Source organism: Chrysemys picta, chromosome 6, assembly GCF_011386835.1.
Source record: "Chrysemys picta bellii isolate R12L10 chromosome 6, ASM1138683v2, whole genome shotgun sequence".
Taxonomy (NCBI): domain Eukaryota; kingdom Metazoa; phylum Chordata; order Testudines; family Emydidae; genus Chrysemys; species Chrysemys picta.
In genome coordinates this window covers 127,796,126-127,823,516 of record NC_088796.1, presented here as the reverse complement: position 1 = coordinate 127,823,516, position 27,391 = coordinate 127,796,126, and the positions used below count along the sequence as shown (strand labels likewise).

Below are 27,391 nucleotides of genomic sequence, written 5' to 3'. Positions count from 1 at the left end.
TGCACTAGTGCAGCAGTCCAGGGACGATGCTGCCTTCGGATCAGCAGTTTTGCACACAGCAATGTCTCACTCCGACCCCACCACCTAAGTTGGGCTTGGGAGTCACCTAATGGAATGGATATGAGCAAGCACTCGAAGAAGAAAAGACGGTTACTCACCGTTGTAACTGTTGTTCATAGAATCATAGAATATCAGAGTTGGAAGGGACCTCAAGAGGTCATCTAGTCCAACCCCCTGTTCTTCGAGATGTGTTGCTCATATCCATTCCAAACCCGCCCCCCTTCCCCACTGTCGGAGTAGCCGGCAAGAAGGAACTGAGGGGGCGCCGGGTCGGCTGGGGTATATATTCAGCGCCATGAAGGCGCCACTCTAGGGGGCTCCACAGCCGACCCGCCGGTGTTGCTAGGGTAAAAATCTTCCGACGATCGTGCACGCGGCGCGCACACACCTAATGGAATGGATATGAGCAACACATCTCGAAGAACAACAGTTACAACGGTGAGTAACCATCTTTTCAACATCCAGCTGTCACTCACTTGCTGTGTGACTTGGGGCAAGTCAATATCTTTCTGTCTCCGACTCTAAAATGAGAATGGTAATTCCCTCCCTCAGAGGGGTTTTGTGAGGATTAATGGGATGATGTTTTTAAGAACATGAGAACGGCCATACTGGGTCACACCAAAGGTCCATCTACCCCAGCAACTTGTCTTCTGACAGTGACCAATGCCAGGTACCCCAGAGGGAATGAACAGAACAGGGAACCATCCAGTGATCCATCCCCTGTCATCCATTCCCAGCTTCTGGCAAACAGAGGCTAGGGACACCATCCCTGCCCATAGGGTGACCAGACAGCAAGTGTGAAAAATAGGGACAGAGGGTGGTGGGGGGTAATAGGAGCTTATATAAGAAAAAAAGACCAAAACATCAGGACTGTCCCTATAAAATCGGGACATCTGGTCACCCTCCCTGCCCATCCTGGCTCATAGTCATTGATGGACCTATCCTCCATGAACTTATCTAGTTCTTTTTTGAACCCTTTTATAGTCTTGGACGTCACAAATTGTAAATTGTTTTGAATGTGTGAAGTGCTATTCAAGTATGTTGTGAGAGGAGAACTCATTTGTTTATTCTTAACCATTGCTGCTGTATCTGAACTATTAACATCATACATATATAGGTAATTGTGAATGCTTGTATGACAGAGTTTTCAGGCTCATGTCACATAGAGGAGAAAATGCCTGTCACTACAACAGACTGAGCCTTCCCCCTCTAGTTTGTTGACTTTGATAATCTGAGGGCATTTGATGTACAGACCCTTTCACTGGTTTGCTGGTCAGCTGCACTGCTCTGGGGGGAGTTTATAGATTCATAGATTCTAGGACTGGAAGGGACCTTGAGAGGTCATCGAGTCCAGTTCACATGCACATTCTTCCCCAGGCCTGCAAATAGGGTATTGACAAGTCAGGGAACAAGGGAAGAGGCAGCAGGCAAGCATGGGCACAGAAAAGATGTGAAAGTGAGTGGGCTCGAGGATGTTTGGTGCTGTCACTCTCTACAAGAGCCTTCTGAATACTGCAGGCAAGCAGAAAAATCCTTAGAAGTATAAAGAGTGTTTACAAAACTATTTCAGACCACACTATTTAAAACGTGATCTGTTGGGGACTGGAAAAATACAAAATGATGCAATTTAAAAAAATTAAAGTGGTCATTGTCCCTTTAAATGTTAATTGGATGTTTAATCTCCAAGTGAGTAGGCATAACATTAGGAAATTGTGCAAAGTCATCTGAAATTGCTTTCCCATACCAAAGGTTCAAATGATCAAGCTAGGATGTGGTGGAGCACTGTTTCCTCTTTCCTATTAATGAACATAAGAGAGGGAGCATATTGGCCGTCAGGCATCTTAAGGGAAGGAACCTGGGAGGGATTCAAGCTCCATTTTGGGACACTGACATACCACAAGGGTCAGAAATTCCATCTGTCAGGAGGGTGGTTCTGAAGGGGCCATGGCCTCTATCATGGGTAACTCTGGTTCACTCAGGGTGCAAAGAGCTGGCAAACGCACGTGGCCCTACTTTATGCTGTACTTTGAGGATGTAAGTGGTGCATCAGCCTTGCGTTTTGTGCATGTTCCCTTGGATGTTCCTTTTATATACTTCGGGGACAGCTTCATGTATTGGAAGGAGGGAGTGTTGTTTTTACCTGTATAACCACCATTACTATACTCTGGTTAAATTCCCCCTTGGTTGTAAGCAACCAAGGAAGGAAACCCAGCTTGACTTTTATATTGTGAACTCATGTTTAACCTGATTTCTGTTATCAACATGATCTCTTTCAGCATTGTGTGTGTCTACTTTAAATTATGGCAAGCATAGCTAGAAGGTAAAGGTACATGGTTTATTTATTTATATTTTTTAGTGTTGACTTGTTTATAGATTACTGAGACAAATTCACCCATCTGTCTGTGCGCACACAGGGCAGTTTTTTTCCAAACAACTATATTGTAATTAAACGAAAAGGGCTCAGGATAAATGCCACACAAACAACACCAACAAAGACTGACAATTATAACCCTAATACAGTTTGGAGCATCTTACCATATTGTACCAGGCACTCACAATAAATTTCTCCTCCATCTCTCTTTGAGTCTTTGTTTTCTCATATTCTTTCTAGGAGGGGAGGGGGGGGGGGAACAAAAACAAATTTAAAGCTGTATGACAAGAATGGATAATATGTATTAGACAAACACTGTTTGAACCCCAAACGTCTGGATTCATAGATTCCAAGGCCAAAAGGGACCATTGTGATAATCTAGTCTGACCTCCTGTGTAACATAGGCCCGAGCACTTTCCCAAAACAATTCCTAGAGCATATCTAGCAAACATGGTAAAAATTTGGAAAACCTAGAACAACCAAGAGAAAATGTGCAGATGGTTACCTCTAATGAATGAAACATTCGGTCCCGTTCCTGCAGTTGATTTTTCAGAGCCTGAATCTCAGGAGCTGTGCCCTGGTTTTGTTTAGGATCTAAAGTACGGATAACCTGCAAGATGCAAACACAACAGTTCATTTAAGTGAATATCACAAAGCGATCTCACCAAATACATCTAGATAACATAAAAGGCACCAAGCGCCAAGGGATTATAACCATCCAGAATAGGTCTTAAGAAACATTAAAGTCCTTTAAAGTAGGTACTTGTGTTAAGTTTCTTAAAACCATCCCATACAGTTACCACACAATGTGAGAAGAACACACTATTCTAAGATGCAGTATCCTTTCATCCAATCACATCCACCCTGCTAGGTCAGTCAGTGGTGGTGAACATCCTGCCACTGCCTGACTTCACCATGTAGGGTGAGGTAAACTGAATCCCACTCAAGAGATGCCATAGCATCTGCTCTCTGCTGCTTCTTAAGGGACTCCATCAAAACAAAAATCTGCTGGTGGGAGAGAGAAAGCGCGAAGGCTTGATGTCTTGGACTCAAGAATATAGAGTCAGAGAGAACTAGTTCTTCTCCAGCTTCCAGTGTCAAAGAGTGAGGGTGAAGGTTATCCCTCCCTGAAGCCATTCTCCTCAGTGCTAAGGGATACATGCAGGAAACATTTCCCTCAACTTTCCACCCTGCACTCAAAGACTCCCTCTTACTGGAAAGAAATGGGGTAAGGTGACCATGACTCAGGGACTTGGAGCACCACTGTCAGTTTCTCCTGGTAGCTCTGCTGCAGCCGTTAGCAGAAATCCCAGGGGAGTGCCGGGGAGATGAAGAATCCCCATTAAGTTTGATGGGGAGATATCTATCTAGGTTCGTATGCGGCACCTACCACAGTAGCATTTGAACACCTATAAAAATTGAACTAAAGCAAGAGAGAGTCCAGCAAGTGGCCTAGATTTCTAATTCCATCCAAGAAAGTTGCTGGAAACTTTTTAACAGTAAACGTGTGTGGGTGTGTGCTCGTATGTACACAGCCACTTCACTTCCTCTTCCTATCTTCTACCTACTTCAGAACTCTGCACAGGTAATGAGGATGAAGTGATGTCGGACGCTGAAATGTCAACTAGAATATGCTGGAACAAAATCATCATTTAAGTTTTAATAAACCTCCTTTAATAGATGATATTGACGCAAGAGTCCTGAAGGAAATTAATAATGAAGTGGCTGAGCTACTAAGAGACTGTGTACTCAGTCATTAAATCTAGCCACTACTCCGGGTATAATCACTGTATCCATTTTTTAAAAAGGCTCTAGGGAAGGCTCATGGAAATATCAGTAAGCCACAAAAAAGCATAAATTAGCTGAAAAATAATTAAAGCTAGTGTTATATAAAACTCTGATTAACATGCTATGAACAGGACAAATCAGCACAGTTTATGCAAAGCGAAAAGCTTGCCTCTCTGACTTGTTAGAATGCTTTGAGAGAGTCAGTAACATAATGGACAAAGGAGAAGTGAAAAATATCATTTATTTGGACTTTCAAAAAGCCTTTGAAATCCTTCACAAGAGACTATTAAGTCACAAAAGAGGAGAGGTAAACTTCTGTCATGGACTAGAAACTCACTGATGGGTCCTAAATTAATTCTTCTCACTTAGGAGAAAGACCTAGGCATCATCACAAACAGCTCAATGAAAACATCTATCAGGGCATGCAAAAACACCAACAAGAGTTAGGGTGTATTCAGAATAGAAAAGAGAATAATAGTGAAAATACCATACTGCCATTATAACATAAGAACAGCCGTACCGGGTCAGACCAAAGGTCCAGCTAGCCCAGTATCCTGTCTACCGACAGTGGCCAATGCCAGGTGCCCCAGAGGGAGTGAACCTAACAGGCAATGATCAAGTGATCTCTCTCCTGCCATCCATCTCCATCCTCTGACAGACAGAGGCTAGGGACACCATTCCTTACCCGTCCTGGCTAATAGCCATTAATGGACTTAACCAACATGAATTTATCCAGTTCTCTTTTAAATGCTGTTATAGTCCTAGCCTTCACAACCTCCTCAGGTAAGGAGTTCCACAAGTTGACTGTGCGCTGCGTGAAGAACAACTTCCTTGTATTTGTTTTAAACCTGCTGCCTATTAATTTCATTTGGTGACCCCTTGTTCTTGTATTATGGGAATAAGTAAATAACTTTTCCTTATCCACTTTCTCCACATCACTCATGATTTTATATACCTCTATCATATCCCCCCTTAGTCTCCTCTTTTCCAAGCTGAAGAGTCCTAGCCTCTTTAATCTCTCCTCATATGGGACCCGTTCCAAACCCCTAATCATTTTAGTTGCCCTTTTCTGAACCTTTTCTAGTGTCAGTATATCTTTTTTTAGATGAGACCACATCTGTACGCAGTATTCGAGATGTGGGCGTACCATCAATTTATATAAGGGCAATAATATATTCTCTATCCCCTTTTTTATGATCCCTAACATCCTGTTTGCTTTTTTGACCGCCTCTGCACACCGCGCTGACATCTTCAGAGAACTATCCACGATGGCTCCAAGATCTTTTTCCTGACTTGCTGTAGCTAAATTAGCCCCCATCATATTGTATGTATAGTTGGGGTTATTTTTTCCAATGTGCATTACTTTACATTTATCCACATTAAATTTCATTTGCCCAATCACTTAGTTTTGTGAGATCTTTTTGAAGTTCTTCACAGTCTGCTTTGGTCTTAACTATCTTGAGCAGTTTAGTATCATCTGCAAACTTTGCCACCTCACTGTTTACCCCTTTCTCCAGATCATTTATAAATAAGTTGAATAGGATTGGTCTGAGCACTGACCCTTGGGGAACACCACTAGTTACTCCTCTCCATTCTGAGAATTTACCATTAATTCCTACCCTTTGTTCCCGGTCTTTTAACCAGTTCTCAATCCATGAAAGGACCTTCCCTTTTATCCCATGACAACTTAATTTACGTAAGAGCCTTTGGTGAGGGACCTTGTCAAAGGCTTTCTGGAAATCTAAGTACACTATGTCCACTGGATCCCCCTTGTCCACATGTTTGTTGACCCCTTCAAAGAACTCTAATAGATTAGTAAGACACGATTTCCCTTTACAGAAACCATGTTGACTATTGCTCAAGAGTTTATGTTTTTCTATGTGTCTGACAATTTTATTCTTAACTATTATAATATAATATAAAACTGATGGCATACCCACACCTTAACAAGGGGTGATGGCCGAGCGACTAAAGTGCTCAATTCCAAAACCAAAGGTTGTGGGCCCGAGTTTCGCTTGATCTCATTCTGAAGGGCTGCCTCCAGTTCACCCAGGTGCAAAATGGGTACCTGATCTATAGGATTAGGGAAGTAAAAGGCCACAGCAGTCCCTTGTGTACCGTTGGCTATGGAAACTGACATGTCTATAAAACTGTATCAGCCTGATGAGCCATCTGTGGCTTGAGGAAGACACTGATTTTTTTATATCAGTTTTGGACACCCCATCTTGAAAAGGATATAGCAAAATAGAAAAGGGGTAGAGAAGGGAAAAGAAGTGATTAGAAGCATGGGACAGCTTGCATATGAGGCTGTACTAAAAATCCTTCGTTTGGAGAAGAGAGAAATAAAAGGTGACACAATAAAGGGGGATATAAAGGAATCAATGGCATAGAGAATGCAGTTGGGTGCTCCTATTTACCCTCTCAAATCAAGAAGAAGGGGAGACCAAAGAAATTAAAATTGATACATTATTTTTTGACACTGTGCATATATAATTAACCCATAGAACTCACTGAGGCAAAGAGCTTAATAGAATAAGCTATTTCTATGAATAGTAAGAAAATCATCTCAATTATAACTGTCATAATAAACATTAAAAAGGGAAATTAACCCTTGTGCTTCAGACATAAACCAACTCACTGACTAGAGTTGGAAGGAACTATCCCCATGAGGCAGGTTATCACATAACTGTTATCTTACTAGGTGCCTCTTGGTGCTGGTCACTGTCAAGGGCAGAATACTGGTCTGGGTGAACCACTGGTGTAAATGAATATGGTGCTTCCAATGGGGGGTGGGGGGGTTGGTTGGTGTTTGTATAAAAGACAGATAGGTGAAGAGGGGCAGGGGGAAGTTGGTTTGTACAAACATGAATTTGAGGTAGAGGCTTCTGCAGGAAGAGAAACTTAATACTATGTAGCATATTGATATCAAACTGAAAACTACAACAAAACCCATTAATTACCTTCCTCTCCTGTGGTGATTAACATTGTTAGATCTGTTTTATTTATTTTCATTACCACGGAGAGTGGGTAAGCAACATAAACCTCAGCTCAGAGCACCCTGCACTTACACTCTTGGCCTTTTCCAAGTACTTTTTGTATCGTTCCTCCATTTGCTTCATTTCTTCCTCTTTTTTCCGTAAAGCTTCTTGCAATTCTTCAATTTTGAGTGCTTCATGTAGGGAGAAACACATTTAAAAAAAGTCATATTAAAAATAAACACTTTAATATTGTTTGTTTAAATATAAATTAAACCCATAGCTAGTACTTATTTTTTAGTGAAGGAGAACATAAGTCAGGATAGCAAAATGTTCTACTAATTCAGCAGACACAGTGGTTAAGTATTCAACAACTCAAACACATGAAGGGGGAGACACCGTGTATTCTACTCCACTGTATACACCAGTTAAATAATTACCCTGTAGACAACATTACTGTCTGAGCATATGGAAAATTAAAGGGATAACTAGTGCCCTACATTAATGCCACTATTGGCCAACTCATTGTTAATTCATAAAAGTGAGGGTTAGCAATGCAGTACACGTTCCAAAACATTGTGGCAGCATAATTCACCTAAGCCAAATATATGTTAAAGAAATCTACGGGAGAAAAAACCCCTGTACATGTTTCCCCAAAGGTAACACTGAAGAATTTCACCAAAAATGTGACAAAAGTAAACAAATAATTATTTTTAACATTTTATAAATAAGTTTTATTGACCAGCAGGACAGTTTCATTGTACAGATACCTGAATGGGTTGATTTATGGGTATAGCTAGCCAACAGTATCTGTATAGATTATCGTTCGTCCAAGGACTTGTCTGAAGAGACTGATTTTGTCATCCCTGATCAAATGGTGCACGACATCAGTGTTTGGTTCTTGGAGAATCCCAGATCAGACAACTCCTGATCATCTGTTTTGCAATAGCACTTTGTTGTGGCACTCACTCCCATTTATCTTACTGGCAATGTCCTCTCCAAGTACTGGCCTAATATTGAGCATGCGACCGGACAAAGTAAGATCTACTTTATTGATAATTACTAGAGGCAGAAAGGGATACTCAGAAATGTTATATCTATTTTAAAAGTTTTGCTTCTTACTCTACCCAACAATCCTAGATATTTTCAGGTGTTTCCACTCATGCCTGTTAAAAGAACCCAAAGAATTTAATTACAGCCACAGTTTTTATTGTGACGCTTCAGAGTAGGATAACTCTCAAAGTACAAAAACTTGAGAAGGTTTCATAAATGGCATTTAGGCCTATACAAATAAAAGCTTAGGCTAAGATTTTCAAAAGCTGCTAGTGATTCTGGGTGCTCAACTTGAGACATCTTTATGAAAAAAATTCCAAGTACCTGCCCTCTAAAAATCAGGCCCCTTTAAGGTGTCAGATACTTTAATATTGAGATTCAGGGAGTGGGGAGTTGCTGAATCCCCATATTCTTCATTTCCAGACTTTTAATCATTTTTTAAGGTGTGGAATTTTTATAAAGTGTAATATTATTTTGCGGGCTGAAAAACATTTTCTACTTTAACTCTTTTTGAACTAAGTTTTTCTCTTGTATGAATATTCTAAATTTGTAATATTGAACAACTCCCAGATTGGCTTTTACTCTAGAAAAATCAGAGAAAACTGTTGCTGAAATGGCAGCTTGACTTTTCTCGGCGTGTGTGCATGATGGAGAGGGAGGGAAGAGGAACCAGTTTAAAAATGTCACTTCCTCCTTCAACTCTTTACTGTCATCTGCCACTCACTCCTACTGCCCATTTTTCCTCCCATTCCCACAGATGCATAAGTGTGCCCTTTCCCTACCAATGTATCCCCCCTCAAACCCAGTGGGCATAAGGATTATGTAGGCTGACAGTTTACAAAGGCCTGACTAGTCAATTCCACATCTTTGAATTATCAGAGTCCCCCAGCTATATGCTTTATATTATAGAAGATAAAAAAAAAATAAGGAACATGTCCCACTCAAACTAATACAGAACAAAACAGTGTGTAGATCTTACAGGACTCTTTCATGAATAAAGCCTGTCTGGTACCTTCAGATAGATGCTGGCGTTGTTGTTTGAAAGATGATGGGGCACTTTTTTTTTCCAACCTACTCAATGTAATGGCGGTACACATTTGCCTTTTTTAAAAAAGCAATATACCATTTAGAGTCCTTTACAATTGGGCCTTGGTGTGTGGCTGTGAAATCCCAAACTGGCTCACTTGTCCAAAGCCACATTCTCATTGACCAACTCTAATGATTTTTCTGATCCTCCGTCATCACCATTTCAGTCTACAATCTGAACACATGTTGAGGCAACATGCAGTACGTATCAGCATATTGCAGGAGAGCTAATAAGCATGGAGGGATTTTTAACATAACAGATACCAGGGACATGATCCTATTGCAGATAACAGTAGGGTGACCAGAGAGCAAGTGTGAAAAATCGGGACAGAGGGTGGGGGGTAATAGGAGCCTATATAAGAAAAAGACCCAAAAATCGGGACTGTCCCTATAAAATCGGGACATCTGGTCACCCTAGATAACAGCAACAGATAACTGAGGTTAAGATGACCAATCAAGAACTGTATTAACTTGACATTCCTCTGGGCATCAAGATTTTAGTAAACTGGCCTCTGCTTCCTTTCTATAAACATTAGCAGTATCTTTTGGGTCAGTAAATCTTGATGTTCTCCTCTGCAAGAATTAATATCGGCTTACCATTGTCAGACTTCCCTATAATTTTGTATTAATAAAACATTTAAAATTTTACAATTCATTTTTTTAAAACGTTTTACAGTTTTCTCTGTTAATTATTAAAGACCCTCTGTACATATAAGCTTTTTTATGTAAAGACTGTGTTTTCTAATGGAAGAAAACTCACAACTGCTGTTATATCTTGGTTCCAAATCTTCAATAATAGCTCGTTTCCTCTGTATTTCATTGTTAGCCTCATGCAGCTTCTCCCTGTTACAAATTGTGAAAAGATACATTATTGTTCCAACACTCTTCTCCATCTCAAATGAAAATTAAGCAATAAAAAAAGTCCATGTTCTACAATTCTGGGAAATTATAACAAAGCTGACTTTTGGCTGTGAGGCAGTAGGGCATGTTGAGTGATATCAATGAACAAAGAATGGAACTGTTTAAAAAACAGAAGAAAAAACATTACTGTATATGCACAGTTGTAACATCAGAAAGCTCCATTCTCAGTCCAAAATTCTACAATTATTTTATAATTTACAATAAGCTGTACAAAGCCTGCTTGAAATACATAATTTTGACAGCTACGATATTATTAAAGACTGGCTAACCCCCCACAACACCCCAAATAGAGGCTATACACTTCTTGTAAGCCAGTAGGTCATCATATGAGGAGGTTATTTACCTGTAACTGGAGGTTCTTCAAGAAGCGTGGTCCCTATTTGTAGTCCATACGTGGGTGGCATGTGCACCATGCACCTGAGTCCGCACGTATTTCTAGCAGTGTCCCTGACCCGCATGTGTTTGCAGCCGAGGGTATAATAGGTTGTGCGGGTCGACGCCTTTCCAGTATCCCCTCTTACCTCTGTGCAGGCCGGTCTGCAGCAGAGGGGATGGTGGGCGGGCACTGGAATACAAATAGGGACCACTTCCTCCTCTTCTTCGAGTGATGGTCCCTACACATATTCCATATGTGGGTGAGTAGGAAGCAGTGATCAGTGTGGAGGCGGGTGAGAGGATGCGATGGGAAGTGCAGTCTGCAGTATGGCTTGGCCCACAGCAGTGTTCATAGCCACTGCTTGTGCAATGGTGTAGTGGGACGTGAACGAGTGGACAGAGCACCAGGTTGCTGCACAACAGATGTCTTGCCACGAGATGTCCGTGTGGCAGGCCAGTGTGGCTGCTTGTGCTCGTGTACAGTGGCTGTGACTACATCTGGTGGTGGCATGTTGGATCATACTTAGGATTCGTGGATGCACCTAAAGACCCATTTGGAGATTCATTGGGAGGAGAGGGCTTGGCCCTTGGATCGGTCGGCAATGGCCACAAATAGTTTTGGCGAGGAGTGAAAGGAGCGAGTCCTGTGGAGGTAGACTGGCACTTACACGGCAGATGTCGAGGGAGTGCAGGACCCTGTCCGAGTGGGAGGCATGTGGTTTGGGGCAGAAAACAGGTAGGTGGATGCACTGATTTAGGTGGAACTCTGAAACTACTTTTGGAAGGAATTTAGGGTGTAGCCACAAGGAAACTTTATCCTAGTGGAATACGGTGTGTGTGTGGGGGGGGGGGGGGGGGAGAGGTGTGCGTGTCTGAAATCACAGTCACCAGTTCACTGACCTGTCTAGCTGAGGTAATGGCTACTAAGAATGTCGCCTTCATGGAAAGGTGGGAGAGGGAGCATGTTGCCAGAGGCTTGAAGGGTGCTTTGTGAGGGCGGAGAGAATGAGATTAAGGTCCCACGGTGGTGGGGGGTCTTCAGTACTGGCAGGAAGGTTTTGAGTAGACACTTCATGAAATGGACAGCGGTAAGGTGTGAAACACGGAGGCGTCATCCACGGGGGGCAGGGGGAGGAGAGGAAGAGGAGAAAGACATTGAGCGCTGCCAGGTGGACTTATAAACAGCTGAGGGCAAGACCTGATGTTTTGAGATCGAGAAGGTGGTTGAGGATGATAGGTATAGATATCGCACTGTTGGGTGGTGATGACAGTGAGCCCATAAGGTGAAGCGTTGTCATTTAGCTTGGAAGCAGGCCCAAGTGGATGCCCTCCCTACTTTGGTTAAGAATGTGTCGCACTGGTGTGCTCTGTCTACAGTTGAGCCCCATCCAAAAACCAGGCCATAAGGCAAAGAGGGCCCGGATTGGGGTGCCGGCACTGATCTTGTATGAGGAGATCCAGGAGTGTTTGGAGGCAGAGTGGTGTGTGGGTGGAGGGTCTGAGGAGATCTGTGAACCAAAACTGACGGGGCCAGAATGAGGCTATGAGTATTATGGTAGCTCGGTGCCGGTGGATCTTGCGTAACACTTGTGGGAGGAGGGGAATGGGGGGAAAGACGTAGTGGAGGTCGCTTGTCCAGGGGAGGAGAAGAGCGTTGCCCTGCGAGTCCTCTCCCATGGCCCCTTTGGAACAATAAAGGGGCAGCTTTAAGTTCTCATGAGTAGCAAAGAGGTCCCATCACCAGATGTCCCATTTGTGGAAGAAGTATCGGACTGTGGCCTTATGTAACTCCCATTTGTGGTTGAGAGAGAATCCTGTGTGAAGGAACAGGGGTTCTGACTCAGGCCACGCGGCGGTAAGAGGGAACTGAAGAGCCATCGGCCCACACGCCTTATTATATCCTTGGCTGTGAACACAAGGGGACGCACTACGTACGTGCGGGTCAACGGATACTGCTAGAAACACTTCTGGATTCAGGCACATAGTTTGCATGCGCATATACGTATGGAATACATATAGGGACCACCACTTGAAGAAGAACTTTAGGTAACAACTGCAGTTCAGAAAAGTGTAAAATTAAGACAAGTGCGTAAATGGTAAAACAAAATGATCACATTTATTAAGATGTTATCTTTTATTCTGTTTGTCGTGTTGTAACCCTGTTGGTCCCAGGCGATGGGAGAGACAAGGTAGGGGAGGGTAATATCTTTTATTGGACCAAGTTGCGTTTGTGGTAGGTACAAGCTTTTGAGCTACACAGAGCTCTTCTGCTCTGGAGAAGGAAGCACAGTATCTGAGCTAAATAGAAGTTGAGATAGACTGTTAAAGCAGATGGGGTAATGACTTTTGGAGGTGGTCACTTGAAATGAAGTAGGCAACTGGGAGTTAGATTGGTTATGCATGAAGGGTAGTAGGCAGTGTGCTATGTTACAGTTTGTTGTAATGAGCCATAAAATCACTGTCCCTGTTAAGTTCATGGTTTTTGGTGTTCAGCAGAGTTCTGATTTTAAGTTCCCAGGCTCACCTTTTGAAGGTGTTGTGCAGGTTTTCTTTGAGGACAAGGATTGAAAGATCAGATATGAAGTGATCACTTTGTGAAAAGTGTACGCCCACAGATGATAGGTTTTTTTAACATTTTCCTGTGAGAGTCCACTGAAGAGAGTAGTCAACATCTGGTTTCACCCACATACTTATTGGGTATTCGATGCACTGGATGAGGTACACCATCTGTTCTGATAAGCATGCATAGGATCCATGAATCTTGAAAGCTATGTTATGGGGGGTAGGATATCTCCCCTGCTGTGTGTCTGCAGGTTTTGCATCTGTTTTTCTGGCAGGGTCTGGTGCCGCTGTTACTTGGTGCGTCCTGGTCTGTGGGGAGCTGCTTCTGATGATCAACTTCACAAGGCTGGGGGTAGTTTGAAGGCCAGAAGAAGGGGTTCAGGAAACATTTCTTTCAGGATGTAGTCCCTATCAAATATGGGTTGTAACTGTTTGAAGATACCCCGTATGGGTTCCAGTATGGTGGTAGGTGACAACTAGGGATGTGCAGTCAGTGTGGTTTTTTCTGGACTAAAGCAGGTTCTCTTGGGATATTTGGGAGGCTCATTCCATTATGTGATCTACTTCTCTGGTGGAATGTATTTGTTTAGAGAAAGCAGATTATAGTGTGTTTAGTTGTATAGCCCAGACTCTTTCTTCCGAGCAAAGTCAGTGGTATATGAGTGCCTGGCTGCAGATAACAGATTTTTTGTTATGTCTGGGTGGTTGCTGGATCTGTGGAGGTAAGTGTGGTGATCAATGAATTTCTTGTATATGGTCATTTGTAGGATTCCATTGTTTGAACTCATTGTGGTGTCCAGAAAGTCAAGAGAGTGTTCTAGAGATAGTTTGATGGTTGGGTGGTGGTGGTTGAAGTTGTGGTGGAAATCTATGAGGAAGTTTAGGACTTCTGTCTAGATGATGGAAATATCATCTATGTATCGCAGTTATATCATTGGTTTCATGGTGCATTTTTCCAGAAAATTTTCCTCGAAGTGGCCAATGAAGAGGGTGGCGTATTGGGAAGCCAATTCTAGTACCCATGGCTGTTCCCATGGTTTGGCCAAAGTGTTCATTGTCAAATGTGGAATTGATGTGGGTGAAGATGACACGGATGTGTTTTGGGTGGATTTCCAAGCATTGTCCTTTATCTTGTTTGTATTTGAGGTAGGCAGCGATGCTGTCATGGTGAGGGATGTTGGTGTATAGGGAGGTGACATCCATGTATTCAGGGGGAGGTTGTTAACGTGGAGTTTCTGGAGGCTAGAGTTCCCTGTAAGCTGCGCGGTCATGGAGCAGCCTATTAAGCGCCGTGTTGATGCTCAGGGCCGCAGCGGGGAGGGATGCCTCTCCCCAGCCCCAGACCTGCCACGGCCGGGAGAGAGGCATCCCTCTCCTGGCACCAACCCAGTCTGGACCTGCCGCAGCTGGGGAAGAGGTACCCCTCCCTTTTCCCCTCCCCCAGCCTAGCCCCAGACCTGCTGCGGCCGGGGGAAAGGCGCCTATCCCGTGGCCCCAGTGCCGGAGCTGCTGCAGTGTGGAAAGGCACCTCTCCCTCCCAGCCCAGGTGCTGCTGTGGCGAGAGAGCGCTGTGGGGAGTTCTGTCCCCCCGCCATAGCCCCGGGGCAGCCTGCACACCAAATCCCTCATCCCTGGCCCTGCCCCAGAGCCCACAACCCTCACTCCCCTGCCCCGAACCCCTCATCCTACTTCATTTAAAGTGACCGCTTCCAAATGCATTACCCCTTCTGCTGAACAATCTGTCCCAGCTTGTATTGAGCCCAGACACTCTTCTTCCTGCCCCACACATAAAGAAGAGAACTGTGCTTGAAAGCTTCTACCTTCCACCAACACAAGCTGGTACAATAAAAGCTATTACCTCACCTACCTTCTCTTTTGTTATATAATGCCGTGGCTCTCAACCTTTCCAGAGTACTGTGCCCCTTGCAGGAGTCTGATTTGTCTGGTGTACCCGCAAGTTTCACCTCACTTAAAAACTACTACAAAATCAGACATAAAAATACAAAAGTGTCACAGCACACCGTTACTGAAACATGGCTGACTTTCCCATTTTTACCATAGAATTATAAAATAAATCAACTGGAATATAAATATTGTACTTACACTTCAGTGTATAGTATATAGAGCAGTATAAACAAGTCATCATCTGTATGAAATCTTAGTTTGTACTGACATCACTAGTGCTTTTTATGTTTCCTGTTGTAAAACTAGGGAAATATCTAGATGAGTTGAAGTACCACCTGGAAGACCTCTGCATTCCCCCAGGGGTACATATGCCCCTGGTTGAGAACCACTGTTATAATGTATAATTCAGAGTGGACAAGTAAATATGGTTTATATTCAAGTGCTTTCTTCAGGGCAACATGAACTATTCCTCTTGATTTAAGCTTTACAACATTTTTAATCAAAATTTTCTACCACCACAAAATCATTATTCTTCCTTAATTATTTTTCTTCGGCAAAGACTTTCTCTACAAGATGTAAATAATACTTGAATAATGGCTTCCTTAGGTATATTTAGCTGTCTACACTTCTGTTGCTTACATATCTTCCAAATCATTAATGAGTGACTACCTTCCCGCTACTGGCTAAGCATTCTCCAGTGTACAGAAAGTCAGTATTTTTATTTCATTATTACAAAAAAAATGCTGGAAAGTTTTATTACTTACAGATGTTCTTCAAGCTTCTTTTTCAGAAGAACTGACTAAAATAGAAAGTTAAGTGTGTTAATTATTTTAAAACGTGGAACTTGAGATTATATCAGTTACGGTGAAATACATAATTTTACATTTATACCAAAGCTGCCATATTTTCATTGCATTCTGTTTATACCAAACATTTACAGCAGTTCTCTATGGTACTGTAGTAATTATCCTTCCCTTGACAGTTATATGATCATACTGAAGTTAGGATGCTTTACAAACATTTCTCTGAAATTGGATCAATACTGAATAGATCAATTTATTAGAAAAACAATTCTATTTCATTTGTTTTCTTTTCTCCATGCTCTGGTATGCTTGCAGGTTAATCCAAACTTCTTTATCTGAAACTAAAAGAGAATGCAGCAAGCTTTCCTGAAGAGCTGCTCTACTAAAGCATTAAAGAAACATCAGATTAAGTCTAAAACCCTGGCCCCACCAAAACTGTGGAAATTTCACCACTGATTTCAGTAGGGCCAGGAATTCAGCCTCAATGGTTTTTCTCCCTGTTCTTTGTTCTCATGTCTTTATTGTTTGACTACAGATGCACAAATATCTTACACCTGTCGTGCCCTGAGCTATACCTCGTGGTTAAGTCACAGCTGGATAAACATTTTTTTTTAAAGCTTCAAAATAAGTTTTCATTTGTGACAAAATGTCACTTTACATATTTAAGCATCTCATTTTTTATCAATGCCTAAACCATGATAGTGTTAAGGAAACAGAAAGCCATACTCACAATAGCCTTGAGCAGAAACCCATGCCAAGAGACAGAGAGAACATATTAGTATGAAGCAAAAACAGCAGCCAAGAGAAGAAACTATTTAACTCATGAACAGAAAAAGTTAAAACTATTCATTGGGGGAAAGGGGAGGGAGGGGGAAATATATGCACATTTTCCCTTCCTCTCTGTACTTAGTCGTTTCATTATCCTGTCTCATTTTCTGGGGACTTTTAGAAAGCTAGCACAACTTATCCATACTGCATTCAACTGTGTGGGTATGTCTACACTGCAGTCTGACACCCGGGGCTGACCCGTTCCAGCTGCAGCCTGTGTCTGGAAGTCTACACTGCAACGAAACAGCCCCACAGCCCGGGCGCTGCGAGCCTGAGTCAGCTGTCACAGGCCTGCTAGGGTTTTTATTGGCAGTCTAGACGTACCTGATGAATGCTTTTCTGCCTCCACACTACAAACAAACAATATAAAAGTAGTAAAGAAGCAAATACGTGAACCAGCATACCCAAACTAGAATGTCATAGGAGAGTAGTTGCTGTTTTTAAGAGTCATTTTGAAGGTGTGCCCATGATGTGACAAAACAAGACTGAGTCTGTTGGATGGGCCTGTGGGCCATGATGTAGAAAAATATTTATTTTGGGGAGGGTGACTGAGCAGAGCATCTCACGTCAAATTAATCTGCATTTCTATTTTCAGTTCACACTGATTATCATTCTATACAAGCCAAACAATGTAAGCTCTTTGGGGAAGAGACCACCTTTTTGTTCTGCTTGTACAGCGCCTGGCACAATGGGGTCCTAGTCCTTGATTGGGGCTACCAGGCACTACTGCAATTCAAATAATAATAACCAGCAAAGGTACAATGATGAAGTCACTGCTCTACTTCCAAATTCCCCTCAACAGGGGATTAACTACACAGCCAAATATGGACCATTTAAGTGCAGTCCAAGAAAAACTCTCAGCTGGGCTAAGCATTTTAAAATACTGTTTTTACACTCACTCTCTTCCTTGTCTCTGAGGATAGGCTCTGATTATTTCAGAGTAGGACTTTCTTGATATACTTCCTATTCTGGCAAAAGGTTGTGTGGGCCAGCTGTTCAAGTGATACAAATTGGTGAAAATCCAACTTCAATGGCGTTACAACAATTTACACCAACTAAGGATCCAACCCTGTGTGGTTTTTGGTTCCTTCATCCTTGGAATTTTTCCTTTTACTTTCGCAGTCTCTGTACCAACTGTAATGGAAGACAGGCATATGGCTCCTTTAAACAACTGTTACAAACTGTTGTATATATCACCTGGGAAAGGAGATATGGTATAGTCACAAGGTATTTTATCCCTGGACACTTAGGACTCAATTATTCCCATTGATTTCAAAGAGGAAGGATCAAGCCATTAGTAGTGTCTAGTCTCCTTCAGGTCTTGGGAGTAGAAGACTAAACCAAGATTCAAATCTGGGTGTCCCACTTAGTGCTCTGATCAGTTATGTAGAGACCACAAGTGGCCGTTTGACTGAGTTGATTTTGCCTGCATGCACTTGCTTTTATTTTTATTACTTGCGCAACACCAAAGATGTGAATTGTGCTTTAGAAACACAATTAAGATAGGTTTCTACTGTAAAGGACATGTAATCTCATTTGGATAGATACAATATAAACAATAACAAGAAGAGGCACAAAGGTGAGAACTGAGTTATACTTTATCAGTGATGGAAGATTAGGCAAAAGGATGCATTATGCATCCTATGCTTGAGTTCTGTATTGCACTGTAGTGAAGCTGATATTTATATGGCACATTTTACCCATTCTAGATTGCTGCATAAACCTACAGCACCATATAAAGTTTTCAGGGACAGTAACAAATATATTTGAATTAAATAACTAAGTAAAGAAGTGATGTGCTGCAAAAATGTATAGCAAACCCTTTTAAAGGGCATTGCCAAGTTGAAAAACACATTTCTGTCTCAAAATGTTGTACCTATTGTTGTTACAAGTAACCCTTAGGATTACTATACTGAATAGGAGGAAAAATTCATTTTCTCCTTTTAAAAATAATTGACATTGACATCGTCCTCTTCATTTTTTGAAAGTTTCACAATTGTTTGCCATTAGCCCTGCTCAAAACCTTCATCCACAATAACAGAAATTTCCCTACAGCAGCTAGCAAACTCCCACCAGCTGTTTTGCCTTTTTCTCCCAGGTGGGAAACAGTTTATTCATTTATGATAAATACTCAAAGGTAATTAGATAATTAGAAGTCAGTTTTATCCTACTGTCATTACACAAAAAGCATTTGTAGTCTGAAACACCTGTACACAATTATCATAAAAAAACATTGGCAAAAATATTCAGGAGGTGGATTTAAAAAAAAACAAAACATTTAATAACTAATTTATCTCTATCTCAAAAAAATATTAGGGAAAGAAAACTGCTTTGCCGGTGATTTCTTACCTGGCTTGTCTCCACTTGTCTCCACTTACAGTGGTTGTCTCCACTTACAGTGGATTGACGCTACGGCGATCAATCCACTGGGGGTCAATTTAGCAGGTCTAGTGAAGACCTGCTAAATTGACCACCAATTGCTCTCCCGTTGACTCCAGTACTCCACCGGAACGAGAAGCATAAGATAAGTCGATGGGAGAGTTTCTCCCGTCGACCCAGAGCAGTGTAGACGCTGCAATAAGTCGTCTTAAGGTACATATCTGGAGTTGCATAACTTAGGTCTACTTAGCCCCGTGGTGTAGACCTGCCCTAAGTCTGCTTTAAAACAACAGTGAAGAAGAAAGCAACAGCTTGAAGACTTGTGACTATGGGTTAGAAAGTAATATACATTTGGATATGCAAGAGAGCATACACACAACCCCAAAGGTTACTGCTTTCTAGAGAGCTCTGGCGCTTGTGGCTTTTAAAGCATGCGCTCTCAAAAGTGGGGATCTCCAAAAAGAATTCTCAATGGAGAATTTTAAGCTATGGCGCCACAGCAACTGTACCTTTTCCCCACACTGCATTAAAAAGGCAGTCAGGTTTATCAAGGCATGCATGGAGGGACAATACTGCATTAGTAAGAGGGCTGATCATTTGAATTTCTTGGCTCTGGCATGTGTAAAATCTCAACCCTAATTTGCACTATGCAGGTACATTTATAACAGCAATTCCTGGGTTTTCTTTGGTAAGGAAGGACTTTGCTTCAGGAAAATAACACAAAACAAACAAAAACCACGGTATATTTTACTAAATGGTACTGAGAGTGGTGAATTCACATAGTATGGCCTTGATTTTCTAAATCTCACTAATCTACAGAGTACAAACAGAACTGTAATCAATGTTGAATTTACCAAAGGAACAGGGACACTAAAGATGACAAGACAGGGAATGCACTTCACTTCTTTTCTACACGTGATAATTGGTTTACATTTATTTGTTTTAGACAAGAGTCTCACTTTACAAGAAGTAGGCATAGTTTAATTTTAGGCCACGTTGCTGAAATCTAAACTTGGGAGAATGAAAAACTGCCAGAAATCCGTATCTGGACTATTTCCTCATGATATAATATGTAGCTGGTATCACATAAAGGGTAAGTTAGGATAACTGTGGGTACTTGAATATAGGTATGATGTACACTTCTACTTACATCTTCAGCTTTTGAACCTTGATCCTGCAAAGATTTCTGCAATTCTTCAACCTGTGACTGCACCTCCAGAAGTCTCTGATTTACCAGCCTAGAAAACAAGGTACAAATTTTACTTTTCAAAGGGAGTGAATAATTATGTCTATGATTTTTGTCTCTCTTTTAGAGCTTATTTTTCAGAGAGTTTATTTAATTTTAAATATACTGACACTTCAATTCATTCCAAAGACTGAGAGACACATTTTGTGCCCACCAGTATTGGCCCACTTACATCAGAGATGCAAAGCCACATTCATTTATTCAAAGTCTACAACAGCCTTTAGAGAGATTTTGGCCGTACTCGTCTGCTGTTTCCTACAGCAGTGGTTCTCAACCTTTCCAGACTACTGTACCCCTTTAAGGGAGTCTAATTTGTCCTGCGTACCCCAAGTTTCACCTCACTTAAAAAAGCTACTTGTTTACAAAAATCAGACAAACATACAAAAGTGTCACAGCACACTATTACTGAAAAATTGCTTGCTTTTACATTTTTACCATATAATTATAAAATACATCAGTTGGTGTGATACTTGAGCCTCTTTTTCTCTTGTGAACCTTATTTGAAGCCCGAGTCCCACTGCCTGGGGCTGAAGCATTTAACTTAGCTTCATGGGGCCCCCAGTTATGTGGGGTTCCAGGCAACTGTCTTGCTTGCCACCCCCTAACGCCGGAGGTGACCATCCTAAACCCATCCGGCAACCCCCAGCTTGAGAAACTCTGATCTAGATGAGTTGAGTACTCCCTGGAAGACCTCTGCGTAACCCCAGGGGTACGTGTATCCCTGGTTGAGAACCACTGTCCTAGAGCATCTCTGTCCATGAACACTTCAGGTATGGATATGCCTCAGATGAGTTTCTTTCCAGTTAGACATCATGGGAAGCTGTAACACTCATTATTAGTGGGTCAAAGATGCCAGCTTTTTCTCTTATGAACCCACATAGTGATGACTTGCCTCCTCTTTCCTATTCCCCCCCAAAAGAATAAATTTAAAAAATATGTCATTTTAAGCTTATGTCTTTTTCTCTCTTTTTCCCCCCCCCTTTTTTTTTTTTTAAAAAGGAGAAAATGACCTAGAAGATTAAAATAGTTCTACCATTTAACAATTATGCAGTATATTTGGTAACTTCAAGTTAACTCATGATTATGAGTAATAGTTTAAAAAAAAAATCAGAGTAACTAAAACAGTTATTTTTTCTGTAAAATACTGTGAAGCCTTGTGGATGAGCCATGACTGCATAACTTATATGCCAAAAAATGTCTTATCTTTTGGACAAAAAGGACAGTTACCTGTTCCGTAACTGGCGTTCTTCAAAATGTGTTGCTCCTGTGTATTCCACAGTAGGTGTGCGTGCTCGCCACGTGCACCAGTGCCGGAAGTTTTTCCCTTAGCAGTACCCGTACTGGGGGAGCACCGCTGCGACCCTTAGAGTGGCGCCTGTATATCGCACTATAAGGGGAGCTACGGGCTCCCTGCACCCTCGGTTCCTTCTTGCTGGACAACTCCGACAGAGGGGAAGGAGGGCGGGGTGTGGAATAGACAGGAGCAACACATCTCAAAGAACACCAGTTACGGAACAAGTAACTGTCCTTTCTGTTTCGAGTGATTGCTCCCGTGTATTCCACAGTAGGTGATTCCAAGCAATATCTGTTGGAGGTGGGTAGGAGTTCACGATGGTTCAGGATGAAGTACCGCCCTGCCGAACCCGGCGTCATCCCTAGACTGGGAGACGATCGCATAATGCGAAGTAAATGTGTGAACAGAGGCCCACATGGCCGCCCTACAAATGTCCTGGATGGGGACATGGGTGAGGTAGGCAGCTGATGAGGCCTGAGCCTTCGTAAAGTGTGCCCTTACAATTGGTGGCAGGGGAATCCCTGCCAAATCATAACACGTGCGTATGCACGAGGTAATCCAGTGGGAAAGCCGCTGGGTGGAGATGGGTTGCCCCTTTGCCCGCTTGGCCGAGGCAATAAGGAGTTGAGCGGATTTCCGGAACGGCTTAGTCCGATCCAGATAAACAGCCAACGCCCTACGCACATCGAGCGTGTGGAGGTGGCGTTCCTCGCTAGAGGGGTGGGGCTTGGGACAGAGCACGGGGAGGAAGATGCTCTGCTCCACATGAAAGGCGGAGACCACCTTTGGGAGGAATGTCAGGTGTGGGCGGAGCTGGACTTTATCCCTATGGAAAACCGTATAGGGGGGTTCTGAGGAGGGCGGGAGGAGCCCGTAGCTCCCCTTATAGCATGATATACAGGCGCCACTCCAGGGGTCGCAGCGGTGCTCCCCCAGTACAGGTACTGCTAAGGGAAAAACTTCTGGCACCGGTGCACGTGGCGAGCACGCACACCTACTGTGGAATACACAGGAGTAATCACTTGAAGGGAATCACCATTCCCCGTATCCTACCAACTCTTTGTAGCTTATGGGGATGAAACCTTAGATAGAGCATTTTCTACACAGAGACTCTTCAATTGGAACTAGCTCTGCTAGGATCAGACTGGAGTTCCAGTTCCTGAAGGTCTACGGACATGTTCCACATGGTGCATGGCTGCTTCTGCTGGCTTGGTCCGAGATGCATCTATAGATGAGATCTGCCAGGCTGTGCAGGGGAAATCAATCCATAGAATCACAGACTATTAGGGTTGGAAGAGACTGCAGGAGGTCATCTAGTCCAACCACCTGGTCAAAATCAACTAAATCATCCCAGCCAGGGCTTTGTCAAGCCAGGTCTTAAAAACCTCTAAGGATGAAGATTCCACCACCTCCCTAGGTAACCCATTCCAGTGCTTCATCACCCTCCTAGTGAAATAGTTTTCCCTAAAAGCCAGCCTAGACCTCCCCCACTGCAACTTGAGACCATTGCTCCTTATTCTGTCATCTGGTACCACTGAGAACAGCCGAGCTCCATCCTCTTTGGAACACCCCCTTTCAGGTAGTTGAAGGCTGCTATCAAATCCCCCCCCCCCCCACACACACACTCTTCTCTTCTACAGACTAAATATGCCCAGTTCCCTCAGCCTCTCCTCATAAATCATATGCCCCATCCCCCTAATCATTTTCATTGCCCTCTGCTGGACTCTCTCCAATTTGTCCACATCCTTTCTGTAGTGGGGGGCCCAAAACTGGATGCAATACTCCAGATGTGGCCTCACCTGTGTTGAACAGAGGGGCATAACCACTCCCTCAATCTGCTGGCAATGCTCCTACTAATGCAGCCCAATATGCCGTTAGCCTTCTCGGCAACAAGGGCACACTGTTGGACTCATCTGGTTTCTTGTCCGCTGTAATCCCCACGACCTTTTCTGCAGACCTGCTGCTTAGCCAGTCAGTCCCCAGCCTGTAGCAGTGCATGGGATTCTTCCATCCTAAGTGCAGGACTCTGCACTTGTCTTTGTTGAACCTCAGATTTCTTTTGGCCCAATCCATTTGTCTAGGTCACTTTGGACCCTATCCCTACCCTCCAGTGTATCTACCTCTCCCGCCAGCTTAGTGTCAGCCGCAAACTTGCTGAGGGTGCAATTCATCCCATCATCCAGATCATTAATGAAGATGTTGAACAAAATCGGCCCCAGAACTGACCCGTGGGGCACTCCGCTTGATACCGGCTACCTGCTAGACATCGAGCTGTTGATCACTACCTGTTGAGCCTGAAGATCTAGCCAGCTTTCTTTTTACCTTCTAGTCCATTCATCCAATCCATACTTCTTTAACTTGCTGGCAAGAATACTGTGGGAGATGTATCAAAGCTTTGCTAATGTCACGGTATAGTTTACACATTTATAAAGCACCACCTTCTCAATTCTAGGACTTGATCAGATGCCTGTTCGAAAGGGCAGTTAGTTCTACAGTCTTTACTCAAAATGACTCCTAAGGCCTCCTGCTGGAGTGTAATACTACCTGCTAATCAATACTACCTTCTGCCAGCCGTGGAGATCTGCAGAGGTAGTTCATTAAGGAGAAATTTTAGTTACCTGTAAATGGACCTCTCTAACTGTACTATTACCTCTGCAGACCCATACTGATCCCTCTTCTTCAGAGTCCTTGATAGGACTGTAGTGGGGCAGCTGCCCGACTCCAGTAAAGAGGAGTTAAAAGCAGTCCTGGAGAGGGCTGCAGCTGGGAAAAGCTAGGCTGATGGGGGAAGCAGCCACAGCTGGGGCCACGCCCCAATCAGGCCACAGCTGGCCCTACAAAAGGGCTGTGAGCCAGAAGCTGGAGGACTCTCTCTCCAGTCTTGGAGGGAGAAGGACCGGGCTGCCTGGGAGCTCAGGGTACAGGGAACAGAGCAGGGCTGGGGAAAGGCACGAGGAGCTGGGGAGCTCCAGCCTGGTAAATCCCCAGGCTGTGGGCCTTGCTAAAAGGGCCAAAACAGGTACTGGGGTTGCAGAGGCAGCAGCCCAGAGATAGGCAGAGGCAGCTGGTCCAACCTCCTTGTCAATGATGAGTGGCCATGACAGACGGCAGTTTGCCCCAGTGAGCGGGGGCTAGATGATGACTGGCAGTAGCCACTGAGGCAAGGTCGGTGAGAGGGTTGGGGGTTCCCCTGGGAGACCCAGAGTAGGGGTACTGCGGAGGGCAGAACCCCAGGGTAAGGGGCACCAGGAGGGACATGGGGGCCTGAGGCAAGTGAGACATCGGCCTGCAGAGTGCGCTCCGTGCTGGTATTGAGCTAGTTCCCAGGACAACCAGCAGGAGGTGCCGTGCCGGTGAATCTTGCTTCGCTACACGGACACACTGAGGCAGAGAAGAACTGAGAATGCGTTAGGGAGCAGGACCATATAGCTTTGGTCAAGGAATACTGAGAGGCCGAGGCAGGGAAGCAACCAAGTGACTTTAATGCTAGCATCAATACCATGGTGCTCGTTGTGTAAATCCAAGATTACTCATGAAAAATGAGTATGTCCAAATATAAGTAAAGAAAGATACTGCTGCAAAATGTCATAACCTACATAGAAAACTTCAGTCTTTAGGATTCTCCTAACTTGGAATCTGAGCCAACTGTGTGGAGCAGATATCTATTTGGTCAAAGGTTTCTTGGCACAACTTTTGAACCACCTGCCTAATCTAGACTCAGGCCTGGCCTAGCAACTCCACTTTGATGTCCATTTCACTGAATGCCTGTTTTGAAAAAGGAAAATTTATGACCTCTCAGTTTGGGATTTGAGGCATAACTCACAAAATGCAATACATGCCTCATTATTTAAAGCAGGCCTGACTGACCAGATATAAGCAAATCCAAAGACTCCAGGAACTGCCAGAGTTGCCAAGCTGCAACCTTCTCAATGACCCTTCCTAAAAAAGGCAGATGTCCTATTGGTCAATCATTAGCATGTAGTCATAATCAAAACGGGTTTCTTGAGCACAGACCTCTACCAACAATGGACCCAGTCCAGTTCCCCTCCACTCAGATTGGAACCCAGTGATTTTATCCTCAAAGTAACATGAAAATTCTCCACAGTGAGAAAAACATGACAGTTTTGCTGACTGGAGGTCACTAGCATTTATCAAGCTATCAACAGCTCAGAATAGTTCCACTGTCAGAGACTGAACAGCCCCTCTTTACCTCCTATATAATAATAGCATACAGTCTTAAAAATCGGTATGTCAGGATCAGTTTGACTCCACATCAGACTCCAACCCACAGCACTCTAGCCATCTCCCTTCTTGCTTCATCAATGAACCATGGTGATCACCGAGGACAAAACTGGGACAGAGAGCGTTAGAAGCCTCTGTACTGATAGTTGAGGACAAGAGATTATTATGAAGTCCTATGTCCTACTAAACTATCGAGAGCATGGTCAGTTGGTAGAACAGTATTTGCTCACAAAGTTACCAGGAAACTCACTGTGTTCCATCAACCTTTAAGGTCGGACCACCAAAAGAGGTCCCACATCTAACCTACACTTTTAAGACAGGTGCACAACCTCACGGTAGGGTGGAAAAGGCGCGTCCCTGATACTGGTATATATTGCAATGTTTGAGCTGCAACTATGGCAGGATAATGTCCAAATTCTAATAATTTCCCTGGAATTATTTAAAAACTCATGAAAACATTTCTATTGCTCTAAACTTATGTAAAATCTTCATTTTACAAAACCTAAATCAACTTGACAATCTCTAACAACTGGCAACAATATTTATCGGTCTTTCCTTTTGGAGATACTTGTAATGTCTTCAAAAAGACAAATGGAAGGAGGAGATGGAAGAATGGGTGGGAAATGAAGAGGGGAAAAGAAGGGTAGTAGAGAGGATGCAGGATCATCTTTTGTTGTAGCAGTACTGGAGAAGGGGATTCTGAAGCAATACAGACTGCCCGTTCTGACCTTGCATGTGTCAATATCCTGAATGCTCTACCAAGCTACACCTATAATAGAAAAGTGATAGAGGCTCCAAATTCTGGAAAGGTTTAGGTATGCTCGTGTGTGGACTGAGATGCTTTTTGATACAAAATGACTAGATTCTTTGACCTGGGTAATGTAATGCTGACAACAGACTTCACAAGACAAAGGTGTACGAATATTTAGAAAAACAGTTATTAGAACAAAGGAATGTATTTTCCTACCTGTTCTCTGTCTCCAGTTCATTCTTTCGTAGATTTGCATCATCTAGCAGGCTCTGCAACAAGGCAATCTTTTCATTGTCGGAACCTTCTTGGTTAAGCTTCAGCATCTTGTTCTCATGCTGAAGACGAATGAGTTTCTCCCTGGAGAAACAAAATAAAAACTGCTATAAAAATCTTATAGATCGCTACAAGAAGCAAATCACAGGAAGTGTGAATATAATTTTCTCTTTACCAGTTTTAGAGATGATTAGAGATGAAGTAACAGTTACTTCACTTGAACCACCAAAATAGTAACATGTAATAGGATTACTGATTCTGTTTGGAACCTGAAGTTTTAGATGGAGATTAGGTCATTTTCAGAAAATAACTGCTTGGGATTTTATTCAGTATTCGTCAGCCTATATATAATCACTAATATATCTTAAAGACAAATATAATACACACAAAAGAAAATTACTCACCCATAGCTGGCATTCCTTGAGTACCTTGTTACACAGATCCATGCTCACCGAACGTGTCTATATATTGCACCAACA

The 27,391-nt window shown here is 43.0% G+C and overlaps 1 protein-coding gene across 1 annotated transcript in view; it reads right to left on the bottom strand.

The window, feature by feature from the left end:
- HOOK3 (hook microtubule tethering protein 3) overlaps positions 1-27,391 on the bottom strand; it is a 113,533-nt gene that overhangs the window by 7,983 nt on the left and 78,159 nt on the right. The window contains 7 exon segments of the mRNA XM_008172652.3: positions 2,596-2,667; positions 2,937-3,041; positions 7,288-7,388; positions 10,094-10,176; positions 15,861-15,895; positions 20,257-20,344; positions 26,856-26,996. Of these exon segments, the coding sequence (XP_008170874.2) occupies positions 2,596-2,667; positions 2,937-3,041; positions 7,288-7,388; positions 10,094-10,176; positions 15,861-15,895; positions 20,257-20,344; positions 26,856-26,996 (625 nt within the window).